General features: G+C 36.8%; 1 protein-coding gene across 3 annotated transcripts in view; it reads left to right on the forward strand.

Annotated features, from left to right (window-relative positions):
• sorcs1 (sortilin-related VPS10 domain containing receptor 1) overlaps positions 1-19,969 on the forward strand; it is a 218,114-nt gene that overhangs the window by 123,553 nt on the left and 74,592 nt on the right. For all 3 annotated transcript variants that reach the window (XR_014603923.1, XM_084096285.1, XM_084096286.1), the window contains exon 3: positions 9,462-9,561. Coding sequence is in view for 2 of the 3 variants with exons in the window: in XM_084096285.1 (XP_083952411.1) it covers positions 9,462-9,561 (100 nt within the window). In the remaining variant the exon portion in view is untranslated. The remainder of the gene's footprint in view (positions 1-9,461; positions 9,562-19,969) is intronic.

Here is a 19,969-nt window from a genome sequence, read left to right on the forward strand (position 1 = left end):
TTTTTTAAAGAATGTATTCAATTGATCAGAAGTGTTAGTAAAGACTTTTAAATTGTTACAAAAAATTGTATTTTAAATAAATGCTGTTCATTTGAACTTTCTATTTATCAAAGAAAAATGTATCAGGGTTTCCACAAAACTACTGAGCTGCACAATGGTTTTCAACATTGATAATGAGAAAAGTTTCTTGCTGAAAACTCAGCTTTAATATTATAGGAATAAATAACATTTTAAATTATATATTTTAAAAAAGCAGTTAGTTTACACTGTAGTCATATTTTTGCAATATTACTGTTTCTACTGTATTTTTAATCAAATAAATAAAGCCCTAGTGAACAGAAGAGACTTCTTTTAAAAACAATAACAATTCTTACTGACCCCGTTTGAGTAGTGTAAATTATTGATATATTGATAAATCACTGCACTGTATATGCAATGCATATAAGGGAAAATGGGGTGAGTTGTCAGTTGGGGTCAGTTTTTATTTAATTTGTCTTTTTTCTGTACACCACAAACTTTAAAGTCTTGCCTACGAAAAATGTATTTAAATGTCTACAGTGCGATCATTAAAAACAGACTTTCATAAACTCGATAATGAAAACGGTGCATGATTTCATGTGATTTTGAATTGCTGAACCTTTAAATATCCTGATGAATTTGATGGGCATTCTGCCTCATACGAGTTATTATATAAGTGTACAGTATCTGTGTGTAAGTATAGTACTGTACAGTGTAATAATAAGTGTAAGAGTGTCTCATGGGAGTTATCAGGTCTAATAGATGGTAATATAATAACCAAGGCCATATAACAGACCAGGTGCATCCTATGGTGTTCCCTCAAGATATTTGCATATTTCAAGACAATTATTTCCAACTCACCCGGGTAGATAAATTCAGGAGTGCTTTAATGAATGTAGTCAAATGCCTTCCGTGGCAGATAATTAAGCTTTCATGGGAAGGTATAAAGTACAGAGACACTTCCTATACAGTAGTTACTGTAAGCATTTTTTGGAGTAGCATAGTATGTATAATGTAAGTGTATATAGAAAAACACTGCAGCATATGGTCAGCAAAGTTAGGGCAAGTGAACGTTTGCATGGTATTTATTCCGTAAAGTATTAAGAGACGGTACAATGATTCGTGTTTAGCTGTAGAGAAAAGTTAGCTTTAGCTTAGTCCGAACTGCTAATGTGAAACATATTGCTTATACAGTATACTCCAGGTGTCAAGCAGTGATTGGCCAGACCTATTAATATGAATAAATGACGTGGCATAAGAGTTTTCCTGGTAGAACTTACACTAAAGCTCTCGTTGCCATTTGTGGAACCAGGAGAGTATTTGTGTAATCATTGAATATTATTATAAAAGTACCAGCCTCTAATACCCTTAAACATTTTTTTTTTAGACTGAGTAAGTTTCTGTAAGTTCTTAATTTGTGATATTGTTGGCTTTGAAAAGAGCTGCATTGTGATAGCTGCTCTCATTGAGGTGCTGGTTATTAAATGTATTTTGTGACTGAAAGAAGGTTTGATTTATGCCCACACACACAATTTATTCAGCCTTGTGTACTCGCTTCAGTAGTTTTCAGTCTCTGCCAGTGTGTGGAAAAAGGAAATAACAGGATTATTAACTTTTCATTTTTTTCAGTGAAAATGTATTTCATTTGTTCATAAAAATTACGTTGTAAATGGGTTTTGTCAGAAATTTTGTCTTATATAAAAATTAGGTTATGGTGATGCATATACAGGGAAAGTGAATGGGGCCAATTTTTAGAGGAATTTAAAGCAGAAATGTGAAGCTTATAATTATAGCTTAACACTTATTTTAGCTGTAAAGCTGTTTACATCATTTATTTTAGTTGTTTTTAGGGTTTTAGGCATTATGTAAAAGACTCTTCAGTGACATGTGGAAAGAGGAAGGTTTCAGGTAGTGAAATCCTGTAGTGAATTCATAATCATAATGTTTATTACAATGAATATTCTGAGAATCTGTAACACTTTACAATAGGGGTACATGAATAATCATGTATTACTGTAATACCTGAATTAATAGTTACTTCAGTGCCGGTCCTCCCTATAAGCAAAGTATGCAAGTTGCGTAGGGCCCCCAAACCTCCAGGGGGCCCCCTTGCTCTCAAGAATGATTTAGGGCTGTGTTTTAGTTTCGTTTTTTTCTTCATTTTTTTTTCATTTTGCCTTCCAACGATTATGAAAACATGATGTCACTTTCCGTTCCTTTCCTTTAAAGTGGTGCACTGTCACCCATACGTAACATCCAAATCAGTCAAATCATGTAACGTCACGTGTACAAGCATATTAAGCTGCGAAAGAGACGCTGTTCAACTGGTGGCTCTCTGTTTTTGTCTGCGCGGTCCGAGATGGAGAGAAACATGGACAAGTACAGGCTACCTTGGGCTTTGGATGTGTCCTTAAACATTAATACATGCAAAGATATGTCAAAATGTCTGTCTTCGGGACTTTTTAACTTAAACACATTAATTTATATCTTCAGTAAACATAAACAGCTGGGAAAGTAATGGAATGCTTGTCAGTGTATTAGGTCAGTGCATTTGGTCTTAAAGTGACAGCAGCCTAATAAACCCGCTGCTCTGCTATTATTAGTAGGGGTGCGCCAAAATATCGATATGGCGATATCTCGCGATATTTTCTCCCGCGACCGATTCTCGATGCGCTCTTGCCAAGTATCGATATTAAAAGCCGTTAGGGCGGGCGTACACGGTGCGAGTTCGGACACTCGGGAGGTCGTGAGATCAGTTTAACTGATAATCGCGTCAAAGCAGCTGGTACAAGGCACGACTGTCCTGCATGAATTTTATCCCGAGCCGGCAGCAATCACGTGGGCTTTCGCGCTAAAACGTCATGTTGCGAATGGGAGAGAGAGAGAGAGAAAAGTGTGTGTGTGTGTGTGACAGTGACAGTGTATGCGCACACTGTATGGTTGCTGCCACTGAGGTATAGCCCCATTGACGTGGTTGTGTATGATTTGGCAATAGGGGACAGCTGGTGAAAAAACATGTTTAAAAATTATCGAGAGGTCGGGAGGTGCTTGTAACGTGCTCGGCTCGGCTTGTAATTCCTCTCACCCGCTACGAGCCGCGACCATGCGAGCATCACCGATTCCACTCGATTTCTCCCGAGTGAAAAAAATCATCTGCAGCAAAAATAGTGTCTGTGACTGTTTTGTTGCAACTGATAAAACACAAGTTGTTTTTGTTATTGTGTTTCATCCAAAAACGAAATGGAGATTCATTTTCCTAATTAAAAAAAAAATATTTTTATTTCTTAAAACATGATATATTGTGAGTTATTACTGATAATATATCGATTATCGCAGTATCGCCATATCGTGATATTATCGGTATCGTGAACAATGTATCGCGTATCGTATCGTATCGTGAAGTACCCAGTGATTCCCAGCCCTAATTATTAGTAGTATAGGCTAAATTGTTCATTCTTTTTTTTCTGTTGTATTTGTCCTATTGTTGTTGTTTTTTTAAATTGTATTATTGAACGTTTCAACTCACTGTTGTTGGTTGCCAGTGAAACTGCTCTGAAATACAGATGAAGGGGTACATTTTGGGTTTTTTATGAACGTACTGACTTAACTAAGACCGGAGTCATATGGATTCATGCATGAGTAACAGCAACCTTAACTTACTCAAAGTAGGTCATGGCTTTTAAATATATTGGTATTTTTCACATGCAATAGATTTGAAAATAATAGCTTGTGAAATAATGTGGTCATGTACAACTACAGTAAATTGCAACTGCTTAGTGAAAGAAACCTTGGCTTACATTATAAGTGAACTAGACAGTAGAACATATCCTCTTTAAAGCAGAATATTTAAAGTGTCATTTTTTTTAATGTATTAATTAAGATCTCAGAGCAAAATGGTCTCTAAATGGTCCAAGGTCAAACTTCAGTGGTAAAAAAAAAAAAAAAAAGCTGTTCCATAGCTTCAGGCTTGAATTTTGGAATGGAAGCAGGCAAAAACAAAGTACAAGCTTGTTATAAAAATATGAAGTTCCAAGTGTTTTGAAAGATGTAAGAATGGCACTGGAGTTATCTCGTCTTATCAAACTGCAAGTCAAATGAGGTTTGTGAAACTTTAACATCCAAACATGATTTTTATTTTTCTGGTGTACGCTTGATTGCACGCTTTTAAGTGGTAGCGGATATTTTGATTCTCTGATGTTATGTGTCTTTGCGTCATTTCTGTGTGAGTTGGCAAGACTTTGCTCTTCTAGAATAGATTTGAAGTGGCAGTTCTACCTAAAAAAAAACACACAAAAAAATGTCAAGTCTCAACCGAACACAAGTTTCACATTAGCACACAGATGAACGTATGAATATTTTATAAAACTCACCACATCTTCAACACAGCCTATTTTCAAATGCTTCCAATATTCAACATTTCATATTACAGGAAATGTAAACAATGTTGGATAGCTTTCCTTCTTTCTCTTTCTGTCATTGTGTGTATGTTTGTGTGTATATACCTCTAGGCTAAAACAACTGAATGGAAAATGCTTTATATTTCAATAACAGCTTAATGAGGCGGCTGAATGTGTCTGGGCTTCTGAAGGTCGTCACACATTATTCTGGCACACACAAAAAAAAAAAACCTCAGTTTACTAACTTGTGACTGACAGTCTTGAAACACTTAGCATAATCGTGGCAACTGCTTTTGATTGATTTTAAAGAATCTTCAGAATATTCACAAAAACTACTATGGAATTTGTCATTTTAGTTGAACCGCTTTGCTATTTATCGTCCATAAGTTGTCTCATGGTCAGTGTCTGAGCTCAATTCCTGGTAAGGACACGTGGTTGGTATGTTGTGGTGTGGCTAAAGCTTAGTACAACCAAGTGTGAGGCTGACTTCTCTTAAGCCCTTGAGCAAGACACTTAACCCAAGGTTACTCACTCAATTTTTTTATATATATATAATTATTGACCTAGAGAGTCATAAGAATTGTGCCGCAAGGGTTTTATCAAGGTTGAGCCAAAAACCTAGGACTAGTTTGCAAAAGTAGTTTTTTTTTAAAATAATCTTCAATATTTAACGAACGAATTGATTGACAGCGGCGGTCCTAGAGGTAAAGTTGCTCCAAATTAGGAGTTATACCATGTAGTATGAATCGCATGGTGTACTATCATTTACTCAAGTGAAAAAAAAAATGGAGGGGGCGCCCCCCGGTGGCTGATTTCTTTTGCATTTCTCACAGGCCTCTAAGTCTGTGAGCCAAACAGGCCCAGCGAGTTTCGTTCTGATCTGCCTCCGTTGACCTTGTCTGAATGCTGCTCAAGCTTCATTGGCCGCCGCCTGCCGCATTTTTCAAGATACACGAATGTCCTCAAAGGCAGTCTTGGCACCTTGGACGAAGACACCGCATGGCAATTTTCAAGTCAATCAGACTTAGTGTTGCGTAGTTATAGCCATTTTTATGTTTTATCCATGTTATAGCGCCACCAAATGACTAGTCGCTGCGTGCTTTTTCACACGACCACAGAATGAGCACTTAGATATGTGTGTCGAGTCTGGTGAAAATATCCAACCCACGAATTTTACGACGTGGCTAATTGAGTGGGGTCATATGAATTCGTACAATTTTTGCTAAATCATACATATTTTACGAGTTGCCCAATTCATATGATTTCGTGACCTCTGACCCTGCCCCTAAACCTAACCGTCACTGGGGTTTAGACAAATCATAAGAATTCGTACGAATCAGTCAGATTTTACTCACTCGTACGAATTGGTCGTGAGATAGCGTTGAAATATCACATTCCGTTCATGAGTTATAGCCATTTTAGTAAAGGTGGCTCCTCCCACAGTGAATCGAAATTTCAACTTTTTTTTTATAATTATTGACAGTCAGACTCCAGAGAATCTTGCAGCACTGCTTTGGTTCCAATTGGGTCAAAATCCTTGGACTAGTTCAAAAATCAAAAACACCCGAAAAAATGTTTTTCCGATTTTTTTTTTGTCCGACTTGAGCCAAGGATTCCAACGATATACGACACTTGAGCCTACGCCTAACGGTTTGGGAGTTATGAGTTATTGAACCCCTAATAAATACTCTAACAAATGTATTTTTTGTATGTGTTTTATATGAAAGTATGAATATGTATGTTTGCTAGAACCGAAAAACAAATAGCAATGACATGAGATCATGTTGCAATGTTTAAAGACTTCATGAGCTAATGTAATCCCAAGAATATCCTGATAAAGTTTCGTGAACCCATTTAACAATGCTTTCTTGCTTACATAGCAACTTTTCTAAAATTGTCACTTTTCATGTGGAGATGGTCGTGCGTTGCATTGAAGTGATGCACTGAAGCTTGTAAAAGGGCCTTGGAAAAGGACACTTAAAAAGCTTGTTAAGTGTGCTGTAAGTCGCTTGGATAAAATAACTAAATGATTGTTTCTGTCCTGTTTACAATGCTGAGAACTTTAATTTCATCCCAGTGGACCTTCCCTAGTCTAGAAAATGACATGTATTTAGTTAAGAACCAAGACGTGCTGCATATAGCGCCAGAGCAGCAAAGCTGTTTCCTCTGAAATGACTGTGTTTGTTTATGTAGATGTCAGGGAAATGTCTGTTGTTCCCCTAACAGTCAACAGAGGGCATCCTCTCTGGAATTCTGTGTTTATCAAAAGCTCGTTACCATAGTTACCACACACCTGTGTTGCATTTGGAGCTCATTAGTCAACCATTAAATGCTCCCTTTGTTTCAACGGTCATTTGTGAAGTCTTATTTGTTGATTAATACGGTTCCGAGCAGCTGTCTTTGTGTTTTATGCTCCTGTTATTGAACATTGTCGTTTTGACCTCGTCTGCATCTTTGATTTTTTTTCTCATTCCATTGCACCAATGTATGGGCTATTATTGATCTGGTGACAAATAAGTAACAAATATCAACATTACTGTTGGCCTGTAGTTTGCTGCTGAAGTTGGTATTGTATTGGCTAGAAACTGCTGACTTTCTAGTATACAGAGCACATTTCAAATTGAAAGCTGAGAATGGAACATCAGTTAGCAAAGTCTCATTAACGTTAAAACTTCACATTGAGTGATGACAGATTCTCAGGATAACACTCTGTGTATCTTTCCTCAGTTCTGACTGATGGTCTTTTTTTCTTTAACTTCCCCCTCATACTGTAAGTTTAATTAAAAGCTGACATTTTGTGTGAATGCCAATGATCATTGGGATGATGGGGTGGCAGGGTGTCTACTGATAAAAATTAGTCTTAAACTAAATCAAAATATTTGCTCATTTAAAAAGTACACAATTCTCTATCAACACGATTTGATCAAATATATTATGAGTTTATGAAAATGTATGAACTAATGTGAAATATGGTGAATGTGATTTCACCAAGTGCAACATGTTCCTGGATCAACATCTTTGTTGATACTGGAAAACATTCCAATCAACCAATCAGATTTGAGGGACACATTTAGAGTTTATGTCAAGTGTAGACTTACAACCAGGGTTAGGTGCTTCTACGTAAGGGTTAATGCCCGACGAGGTGTCCATTGTCGGGTATTAATGGACGGCGGTGAGGCGTGAACCGTCCGACGCGCAGCGGAGCCGAAGTCCATTAATACCCGACAATGGACACCTCGAAGGGCATTAACCCGCTTATACCATGGTCACTTGCCAAATAACACATTTTTAAAACATTAGTTTATATTTTAATTAGTTTTACAAGCGAAATCTAAAGTTTTTACAAACAATAACTTGGTTTCCCTGGTTACGCCTGACGGTTTATTTAGCAAACGGAGATATTTATAGTCCGCTCGATTTATAGTCTGTATAGATACTTTGACTGCCTGTTGCTATGGTTACTCACAGCTGATGTAGCCAGCGCATTTACTTATTAATTTCGAACGGTAAACAGTCAGTTTCACCAGAACTCCTTTACTAGGTGTCCTCTATCACTTTTTAATGGACACCCTGCAGCCAATCAGAATCGAGTATTCACCCAGACCATGGTATAAAACAGTGTTATGGGTAGGGTTAGGTTTAGGTGTAGGGATGGGATGGGATGGTTAGGACTACGTTTTTAGTCAGGAATGTTGTTCCAGGATCAACAAAAGTCTTACTTGGCAAAATCATGGTGACCTAAAATTACCTTTCTTAAATCCTCTTCATCCTACACAATCTCATAGCAATTCATAACTTTTTTTACATTTTAACAAATTGGTATGAATTAGTTTATATGTTTTTGTATGATCTGCTTACGTCTCCATGACAGTTATATTCAGAGTTGGGGAGTAACTACATGTAACTGAGTTACATAATTTAATTTCAAAATAAATGTAACTGTAATCAACATGTAATGTAACTGTTACTGAGAAAAAAAAAACGTTTAATTAAATTACAGTTACTTATGGAAATGTTAACATTGTATTGTGTTACATTTTGTATTACAAAAGGGGGTTACATCTGAATATTTTCTGTAGAGAGTTAGAATATGTTGAATAATATTAATTTGATGCTTTGCCTGTTTTTGATGTGCACGATGCCTCCTGTCATTTAAAGGCTGTTTAGTACAGCGATGCTATTCTGATGCTTTAGGCTACAATCTGTCTAAGAGTTGCCACCATGGCGAGTGATAAAAATGCGTACCAGTGCTGGAAGTTAGAAAAGTAATCAAATGTAATCAGTTACATTACTTTATTAAAGTAATTGAAATAGTTACACTACTTGTTACATTTTAAATAGGGTAACTTGTAATCTGTAACCTATTACATTTCCAAAGTAACCCTCTCAACACTGGTTACAGTTAGGGATGGGGATATAGGTGGACCTTCATGCTTACTATTGAAAAAAGAAAAAAAAACATTTTTTGTACGATTCACATCATATAAATTCATTTGAAATCAGCATCTCCTAAAATACTTAGTTTTTCGTGTGAGATTTGGTTGCGTTATCCATGTCTTTAAAGGTTCAGTCACATTAACTGTTGCTTGACGAATTTTCATGCTCATTGCTCAAAGTCATTCCAATCAGCGAAAACGTTTGCCACACAGATTTCAGTTACGTTCAACTTGGTCATGTAAATTAGCTGCGCTAACCAACAGAACACTGATTGGTTTAAAAGTGACTATGCGTGAGCTATGCTTCATACATCTCTTTAAAAATGAACAATGGACATTTATTGCATGCGGATATTTCACTAATGTGATTGGACCTTAAGGGACTGTAAAGCGTCATGGCATCTTCAGTGAATGTGACAAATTGTTGCAACATTTCTTAAACCTGTAATTACCTTCCTTAAAACAAATTAGGCACTTAACAAGTGTTTTTGCTTCCATGAATAAGCTCCAGTTCCATACTCACTTCAGCCTTGTTTAAAGTGCACACTAGGTCTTTAATTACAACAGCTGATTCCCCAGGTTCTCATCAAGGCCTCTGATTACATTTCAGGTCAACAGATTACGGAACCACTTATGAGAAACTCAATGAAAAGGTGGGCGTGAAGACCATCCTCAGCTATCTGTACGTCAGCCCCAACAACAAGCGCAAGGTAAGATTTATGGCGTTTGTTTCCTCTGTCTGGTACCACCTACACATTGTTAGTCTTCATGATGTCTCTTTTACGAAGATGTCAGAACAGTTTTCAAGGTGATTATGTTTATGTGCGTGCGTAGCTCAAACCCCCTGCTCATTTATGACCGCTAACCGCGTTGGAAGGATTCCACAGGTCTTCTTCTTGGCTCAGTGCGCTGTTGGCTAATTTATCCTCTAGTAGTATTTACTAACCTCTCCAGATTTTTATGAGATCAATGCATTTTAAAGATTCACTGGCTACAGCACACAATTTTCACTTGGAGATATAGTTAGCATTCAAAGCAAAACACATTCATATCATTAATATTGATAAGGCTGCATTTTTTTTTTTTTACTTTGAGGTCTAATGAATTATGAACCGGATGAAAAGAGATTCATAAATTGCTAGTGTTTTAATCAAAGGCATGACAAAAAGGCTTGTATTTATGGCTTGAGGCTTGGGAATTTGCTTTGACAGTACAAGCTATCTTTCTCCAACGTCCTTTTTAAAACTCCTTTTTTTACTCGTTTACTTTTTTCTTTATCAAGAAGAGTAATTTATTACTTAATTGTGGCTATCAGTCAGTTAATTAAGGCCATTAATGAAGATGGAACACACTTTCAGTAGTTAGTGTTGGGGAAGCTACTATAAGACTGTATTGTGCTAAGCTACAGTACATGCTAGTCATGAAGTTCTATAAGCTTTTTAATTTCACTAAAATGTAAGTATCTATAATTGTATCTTGTCATACTGTATATATTATTACAGTGACCGGGAGGAGACATGTTCGGTTCGCTTAGATTTCACATTAACTCGTGGGAAAGTGATAGTATGTTGTAGCCATTTTGTTGAAGTAACGACATCCTTATGTCGTGGACACACGATGTGAAGTTGTGGCCTATGTTTTTTTTCTTATGGCCATGACTTCTTATGTTGAGGGAATGACATCCTTTAATCCATAAACAAACCTGCATAACATATAACGGGAATGGACATGTTCGGTTTACTTAATGGGTTTTATTAATAAATTAACATTTTCAGGTATCCTATGTCTGATATGCAAACAATTTTGTAAGAAAAATATCCATAATTAAAACTTTATGATCTATAATCACTGGCTTCCGGAACCGGCCGTACGGGCGTTCACGAGAGAGTTGAGTTCCTGCGGAAGGGTGACCTCTGACCGCTACGCTTCAGAAGGGATTTATAAACCCACTGCCGTCGTATGGATTACTTTTATGATGGATGGATGAGCTTTTTTGAGCTTCAAAAACTCTATTATCATTATATAACTTTAATAATATTATATATTATTATATAACTCTCTATTCAATGCCAATGCAAAGCTGGAAAGAGCCAGGATGTTATTTAATATAATAATGGGATATTTTCATTTTTGGTTAAACGATTCCTTTAATTACTCGCTAACACTTCTGCTCAGTCTTGTTCATATCAGTGTGTTGTTAAGATGCAGGAGCTGTGGCTTCGTGGCGCTCAATCATAATGTAATAATCTGGGATGTTTTTCTAACAGATCAATTTTGTTTTGCCTACAGTTCTGGATGCCTATTTAGGGATTCATATTTCCCAGCAGTTCTGAACCAGCAGATTTAATTACACTGTGTCTAGACGGCATCTCTACCACCAACACACGCACAAATGTCATCAACATCTGCTCAACACTGTGCTGTATTGTTCATCCACTTTGAATGCCAACGGTTAATCTTTTTCTTCAGGAAAATAGCAAACTTGTACACCAGAGGAGGAGAGAAGAACCCATTGGAAATGTCCTTTCCTCCTCTAAGTGCTTAATTTTCCAACCAGTAATGAAGGCGGAACCCAAGTTCACATTAAATAGCTACTCTCAATTCCAATGACATTATAAAACCAGGCCTGGGTCGTAATTAAAGGCTCTACTGTAAACATAATAAAAGCTTTGGGTCTAATAGAATAGTCAACATCCATTTGTCTGCTTTTACATTAACATGTAATGTGGGACGGCCTTTTGTATCAAACCAGGAATGATTATCTTTGAATGTGAATGGTGAATGGCTGGTCAGTGCAGTACATCACAAAGGGCCTTAATGAGTAGTGTGGAGTGGATAGTAGAGCTTTAATAATCCGTTAATGCTAGTTGATTATGTTCTTGAGGATGCAATGGAACATTCTACATAGAGAACAAAGCAAGGACATTTAGGACATTTTGTTACTTTCTATTGACAGAATAGTCAAAGGTTTTGGTCAGTGTGTTGGGAGCTTGTGCCAACTAGACTATGGGGTTACACTTTATTTAGTTGGTACACTTTAGACACTCCACTAACTATTGGCTCCAACTTTGTTTTCTTAGTACATACTTCCATTAGGTTCACTTTTAAGGAAGCATGGAGTGTGTTTTTATTTTTATGATGCAGATGACACCCAAATCCATCTGACTTTGAAACATAATAACAAGAAAGGTTTAGAAACCTTGCTTGCAAGTTTAGCCGATTGAAATCTTGGATGTCTTTAAACTTTTTTTACACTTAAATGAGAGCAAGATTGAAGCAATTGTTTTGGGGCCCTCTGTGTATAAAGGTGTGTATATATATATATATATATATATATATATATATATATAAATAAAAATAAACATCAATGTTGGAAACTTAAATAACTACAGTGCCTCAATCTGACTGTGGAAAATTTGGGAGTTATTTTTGATTCCTGTAGAAATAATAGTAAATGATTCATGATTTCATTCAACTAACCCCAAACCAAACCCTATTCCTAATCCTAACCCTACAGTAAGTACATGTAGTTAATTTATAATACTCAATACTTAAATATATAATTACAATGTAACAAGGATACCTTAAAATAATAACTTGTTTTAAAGTCGGCATGAAACGGAAGTTGAGTATTGTCATTTTTTCCTTGTTGTGACGTCTATCCGAGTGAAACGGCTTCTGAAATTAGAAAAAAATGTAGGGCGGGGTTTGATTTCGTCCTTCGGGAACTGATTGGATCATTGGAGGTTGGGCGTTGCAAACAAAATGGAGGCAGATTTGAATGCCAGTTTACATTCAGTTGTGGAGGATTTCTCTCCACCGGACTCCCCACCGTTACCCTCCCATGAAGGATTTTTTATTTTATTTTATTATACCCGCGAACCAAGATGAGTCAAGTCAAGTTATCATCCTTATTAGACATTCTCTGTTATCAGTCAAGTTCACCCTCGAGAGCATCTCGATAGCCGCACCCTCATCGGCTCTGGCCGCACACTTTCGCCATGGCACGTGACCTAAAGAGAAGAGAGGTCGTTTCGAGGGGGGAGGGAAGGGTAATGTATTTGATTTAAGATTATAAGGGTACATGAATTTTAAAAAAATAATGAAGTGCACAGATAAATAATTTATAATAAACACTACAATATTACATATAAAAAGAAGATTTGTCAAATTTGATTTCATGCCGACTTTAAGCATAAAGTCACTTAATTTTGATAAAACTAGACTTTATATCTTATGTCATTTTACTCCTCAATTAAATGTATCCTGATTTACGAATGTTTAGATATTTTACTGAATAAATTGAAAGTCAGTTTTTGCCGTGTTTGTGTTGACGTGTCATCATTTTATGATATCAAACTTAAGTAGACATACTTTACTGGCCTGATAGGATGTACAGTTACATGTAGCCTACATGTCTAAGTTGTCTATAAGGACATAGATCATTAAAATACCTTTTTCTACATAGGCCTACATTTAATTCAGTCTGTAAAGAAATGTCTCTTCTTGAGTTATCAGAGTAAGATAAAGTCACATCAATCAAGACTCATTTCTTTTGGTAATGAGTGATTTGAGTCTAACTCTAAGTCACGAGTCTTGATCTACATCTGTTCTAAACGTAATATTAAATGACTAAATGAGATGACTTGAGCATAACTAAATCAGTCCATTGAAGAGCCTGAATATAATTGGAGGATTAACAATCAGTTGTGGATCTTGTGGTGCCGGTGCCAACATGTCATGTGGGTAATTCCTCCAAGGCAATGGAAATCAAGCAGACATTTAAATGAGAAAAATGAGCAATGCCAAAAATGCTTTGTAGCGAATATGAAATTTACTCCAAATGAAATTGCTATTATATGCTGTCCTGAAATAGCCGTACTCTTCGGGAGAATGATTTTATTTTATTATACATTTCACAAAGAAAATTTCTCATTCTCATTTGAGTGGCTTTTAGGAAGGTATTACAGGGTGTGACAAATTTAATTAAGGCATCAACAAATACCGAAATATACCAAATTCTGTCGGGGGCAAACTTGTTACTGCTAAATTATGTTTTGCAAGCTCCTATACCTCAAAGATTATATGAAGTCAGAGTGTAATGAGATGGAGAAAATTAATTTACCCTGTAGAATTGACTGTCATATTGGGCTAAAATATCTAAAAGGGTTAGGATAATTAAACTAGAGAGGTAGAAGCCAAACCACCGTGCGGTAGTTTTGAGCATGTGTGCGCCACAGGGAAAAGGTAAATGCACAGCAGAAAGTGCAGCCACAGCAGATTGCAGACGGAAAATCAAACGGCGGCAGTGCCAAAACCCTGGAAGAGAAGCGGTCAGCGTGGTGGGAGACCGGCGGGGAGAGAGAACAAGAGACAAACAAAGACTAATATTGAATTCAACTTGTGATTGCTGTATTTTAGATACTGTATCACATTTTGTGGTTTGAAGGGTGACGATTCAAATGAATTGGATCATGTCCATTGGATGTTTTACAAATAAACTAGTGCTGTCAATCGATTATACAAATTAACTGGATTAATCACTTGTTTTTTCTGTGATTAAAAACACTTGAAGTCTTTAATATACAGTGAGGAAAATAAGTATTTGAACACCCTGCTATTTTGCAAGTTCTCCCACTTGGAAATCATGGAGGGGTCTGAAATTGTCATCGTAGGTGCATGTCCACTGTGAGAGACATAATCTAAAAAAAAAAAATCCAGAAATCACAATATATGATTTTTTAACTATTTATTTGTATGATACAGCTGCAAATAAGTATTTGAACACCTGTCTATCAGCTAGAATTCTGACCCTCAAAGACCTGTTAGTCTGCCTGTAAAATGTCCACCTCCACTCCATTTATTATCCTAAATTAGATGCACCTGTTTGAGGTCGTTAGCTGCATAAAGACACCTGTCCACCCCATACAATCAGTAAGAATCCAACTACTAACATGGCCAAGACCAAAGAGCTGTCCAAAGACACTAGAGACAAAATTGTACACCTCCACAAGGCTGGAAAGGGCTACGGGGAAATTGCCAAGCAGCTTGGTGAAAAAAGGTCCACTGTTGGAGCAATCATTAGAAAATGGAAGAAGCTAAACATGACTGTCAATCTCCCTCGGACTGGGGCTCCATGCAAGATCTCACCTCGTGGGGTCTCAATGATCCTAAGAAAGGTGAGAAATCAGCCCAGAACTACACGGGAGGAGCTGGTCAATGACCTGAAAAGAGCTGGGACCACCGTTTCCAAGGTTACTGTTGGTAATACACTAAGACGTCATGGTTTGAAATCATGCATGGCACGGAAGGTTCCCCTGCTTAAACCAGCACATGTCAAGGCCCGTCTTAAGTTTGCCAATGACCATTTGGATGATCCAGAGGAGTCACGGGAGAAAGTCATGTGGTCAGATGAGACCAAAATAGAACTTTTTGGTCATAATTCCACTAAACGTGTTTGGAGGAAGAAGAATGATGAGTACCATCCCAAGAACACCATCCCTACTGTGAAGCATGGGGCTGGTAGCATCATGCTTTGGGGGTGTTTTTCTGCACATGGGACAGGGCGACTGCACTGTATTAAGGAGAGGATGACCGGGGCCATGTATTGCGAGATTTTGGGGAACAACCTCCTTCCCTCAGTTAGAGCATTGAAGATGGGTTGAGGCTGGGTCTTCCAACATGACAATGACCCGAAGCACACAGCCAGGATAACCAAGGAGTGGCTCTGTAAGAAGCATATCAAGGTTCTGGCGTGGCCTAGCCAGTCTCCAGACCTAAACCCAATAGAGAATCTTTGGAGGGAGCTCAAACTCCGTGTTTCTCAGCGACAGCCCAGAAACCTGACTGATCTAGAGAAGATCTGTGTGGAGGAGTGGGCCAAAATCCCTCCTGCAGTGTGTGCAAACCTGGTGAAAAACTACAGGAAACGTTTGACCTCTGTAATTGCAAACAAAGGCTACTGTACCAAATATTAACATTGATTTTCTCAGGTGTTCAAATACTTATTTGCAGCTGTATCATACAAATAAATAGTTAAAAAATCATACATTGTGATTTCTGGATTTTTTTTTTTTTTTAGATTATGTCTCTCACAGTGGACATGCACCTACGATGACAATTTCAGACCCCTCCATGATTTCTAAGTGGGAGAACTTGCAAAATAGCAGGGTGTTCAAATACTTTTTTTCCTCACTGTATTTCGTAAGGTAATCATTTCACAGTTAATCTCCAAATTAATGTAGAGACAACATAAAAACAGTATATTTTAAATACTTGTTTAATGGCATCTTTTTTATGAATAAAGGCCAGTATCACTGATTCTAATACAGCGACTGATGTCTCCATGAAATTTTTTTTTTTAACATTAATTATAGCCATTCGACATTACAGTATAATTGAAAGTGTTCAATTTTTTTAAACATTAATTAGGATTCAAAAAATATAACAACTTTTAATTTAAGTGAACTTATAAGAATCCTCACATAAACCCATAATAAATGTCATATTTACCTGTGCCCTTTCTGTCTAACAGGAAGGAAATACAGAAATTGAGTAAAGTTATCAAACAGTCTGCACTGCATAAATTACACATTAAATATAGATTAATCCTTATTAAAGCTAAAAAAGTTCTTTAGTCAAGAGCAGTGAGTCATTTTCTCTGTTTCATTTGTTCTTTGATTAACATTAATGACAGACATTAGTGGCTGCTGTCACTTTAAGGCTTGCCGCTGCTGCACGCGGATCTCACACACGTCTCATTTTCTCACGCGTTCATTTTAGACTTTATTTAACTCATTTAAGACTGCTCTTATGAGGATACTGGACAAAACGGAAATTTTGACATAATTGTGTGCGTTATTGTTCGTTCAAGAGTGAAAGAAAACTAACAATCACTGCCAACCAATTGGGAGACTTTAAAATCGGAGTAATATGTTCACGTTTACAGACCCCAGTTAATAATTCTGTAAAACAAGTAAAAAATATGCACTGAAATTTGACATTTTGAAGATGTACAAATGCATGTATGAATGCTCCAAGGACAGCTAGAAAGATCTGCAAATAGCAACTTCAACCTGTGAGCAACTGAACAGATATAGCACAATATTGCACACTGTTATGATACTTTTATGGTGCTTTTGTTTCCTTTCTGAAACTTTAAAGCTCTAGTCACCATTCATTGTGTGGTACATTGCTCAAAACTGTGCTCTGCAGATGAAAAACAAATAGTTTTTCTGTGAATAAATTATGACAGAATTTGCATTTTGGGGTTATAGTTGCTAAATATATTTACTTATAGCCTAAGATGATCAATTAAAATGAGTGATAAATTAAATACACGTATTAAAGTTTCTTAATTAATCTTTTCTTCGAAGAGATGCCCTTTCAACATGATTTTATTGGGTTTTGCTTTTCTTCTGCGATTTAAAAAAAGTTATGACCTCACGAGAATAGCAAAACCTACTACACACACACAGACAAAACCCCACTGTTAAATAATGAAAGGTAAAAATGTGTTGACAGTCTGTTCTACTCTAGTGCCCCAGCCTGTAATTATTATCACGAGGGACCTTTCATTCAGATGAGAGTGCGCGAACTGTCTCTTCACAAAGTGAATCTTCAGCTTTTTTTATTTAATAACTCTCTATTGGCCTGCACAAAAACCTATTTTGCACTGTCATACAGTATGAGTCGCACTTGAAGTTTAACAGCATACATGTGTGGTTGTGTGCAGTTGTGTGTATGTTTGTCTCTGTTTAAAACTATCTGCGCTTTATGAGTGTGAAATTACAATAACTAGCAGGTACTGTAAACAGAGTTGTTTGCACTCTGCCCCTCACAAAAAAAAAAAGCACATTTTAGAAAGTAAAACATCCACATTAAACACCCACTTGTCAGTAATAGCCTACACTACACAAACAGACTACTGGAAATGAAGGGCTGATAGTGACCTCATGATAAACTGCAATAGCTGATGGCTAAGGCGGTTAGCGTCACTAAACCAAGGGTGAGATTCAGATAACTTGTGTAGGATTTTCTCTAGGCTTTTAGCATTTGCTGTTGTTGATGCTAGGGGTGAAATGAGAGTGCTAATTATACCGTAGTGTGTGTTGTCTTCTAATGTAGCAAGAGTGTCTGTTAGCATTGCAGCAACTTTAGCATCATAAACCGGATGAATACTGCAAAGTCGTGAAGAAACTAAAGTAACAGCGGTTCTGAAACAAGACACATAAAATTCAGATAGACGCTAATGCATTGTTAATTCATGACTCACTTTGTAAGAACTGAAGCTGTAGCAGTTTTTGTCTGCCTCTAAAATGAAAACACATTATATAGGTGGGCTTTTCAGTTGGTGTCTGGTGGTGTGGGCAGCTCTGATGGCATGAGATCTGCAGGGGAAACACTCACTGATTGGGCGGAAGCAAATGTCCTAACTGAGAAATAAATAAATACAAACATCTGTTAGCCCTCAGGCATCATTTCAAAACGCAGTCAATGAGTAGAGGGAGAACAGAGAGGTGATAAAAACAGTGTTGAGAGAGAGAGAAAGATGTACAGTTGTTTGCACACTTTGGCAGTTTGATGAAATGAACAACTTTGAGAAAAGGTTTCTTTTATTTAAGAACTCATTTATTATTTATTTTATTATTAATGAAGATGATCACCATGTGTCCTTAGTAATGAGCATAAGAATCTTAGAACAGCTTTATTTTATCCTAGTTCAAAGTATTATTTGGCACATGTCCCACGCAGTGCTGGCAATACAATTTGTTTGATAAATGCTTTCATGCATGTGCTGTTATGCAGTAAAACATTTTGGTTTGATGTTTCCCGGTATTTTAGACCAAATATTGGCGTATTATATTATATTATATTATATTATATTATATTATATTATATTATATTATATTATATTATATTATATTATATTATATTATATTATATTATATTATATTATTCTCCATGATTAGAAGAAACATTGTATTTTTTTGACTGTTAATACATTAATTGATATATTTAAAAAAATATATATATTTATAACATAGATGTTTCATTGATGATTCTACTTAACTTATTTTGTCAACTAATGGTAACAACTGGAACCTTATTGTAAAGTGTTCCCACTATCCCTTTAAATCATGCTAAAATGTCAATATTTTTGCACCATGTATTCAGATTGCTTTAACATGGTCACCTGATTCACAGAATATCAAAATGGTAAGAGTGGCCACTCAACAGCATTTTTTTTTTTCAGCCGAAATGTGCTAAATAACCTCCTCTCTTCTGCTTTCCCTTCCTCCTGCCTCAAATCGTCGCTTGTTAGCTCGGCTCTTCGTCAGACTCTCAATCACACACGAGACCTTTGCTTCGTTTGCTCGGGCCCGCGCCTGACATTTCTCATTCTCATATGAAGACTTCACATTTTCCCTCGTTGGTGGAAGTCACTGCCTCCCTGACCTTTCTCTTTCCCAAGCTTTAATTAGGCTCATCTTGCCTGACCAGCTCCCCAATTCCACCCCGGCTCGGCTTTATCCCCCTCGCTCCGCTGACAAGCTTGTATGGTTGCGTATGTGTCTTTGGAAAGATAATTGCCAGATAACAGGGGTTGATCTTTTTGGGGGAAGAATTGTACTCATGTTTTCATGTAGAGGGAGAGCATGAAAGGATATGCGCATGCAAAGAGAATAAAAGATGAAAAACGTACATGAAAGTATATTATAGGCAAAAGTCTTGTGTCAAAGCTAAAGAGCTCCACTATAAAGATAAATGCTTTCTTTCTGCCTTGGCATTCATTTCTTCATTCTTTCATTTCGTAATATGACTTGTTATTTGATCATTTACAGTTTTGTGTTTGTATGCATGTACTGTATGTACTGTAAGTTTAAAGGGGACCTATTATGCAGAATTCACTTTTACATGGTGTTTGAACATATGTGTGTCGGCAGACTGGGCGCAACCACCCTATAATGGTAAAAATCCACCCACTCCTTTTTTTAATCCCCATAAATCATAAACAGTGTTTTAGAATAAGACCTTTTCAATTTCTATGCAATGTGACGTAACATTGCACAGGCCCCGCCCACTACTGCAGACGGTCTCTGGCCTATAGCATAGACC

This window comes from Abramis brama (genome assembly GCF_963993115.1).
Source record: "Abramis brama genome assembly, chromosome: 2".
NCBI lineage: Eukaryota > Metazoa > Chordata > Actinopteri > Cypriniformes > Leuciscidae > Abramis > Abramis brama.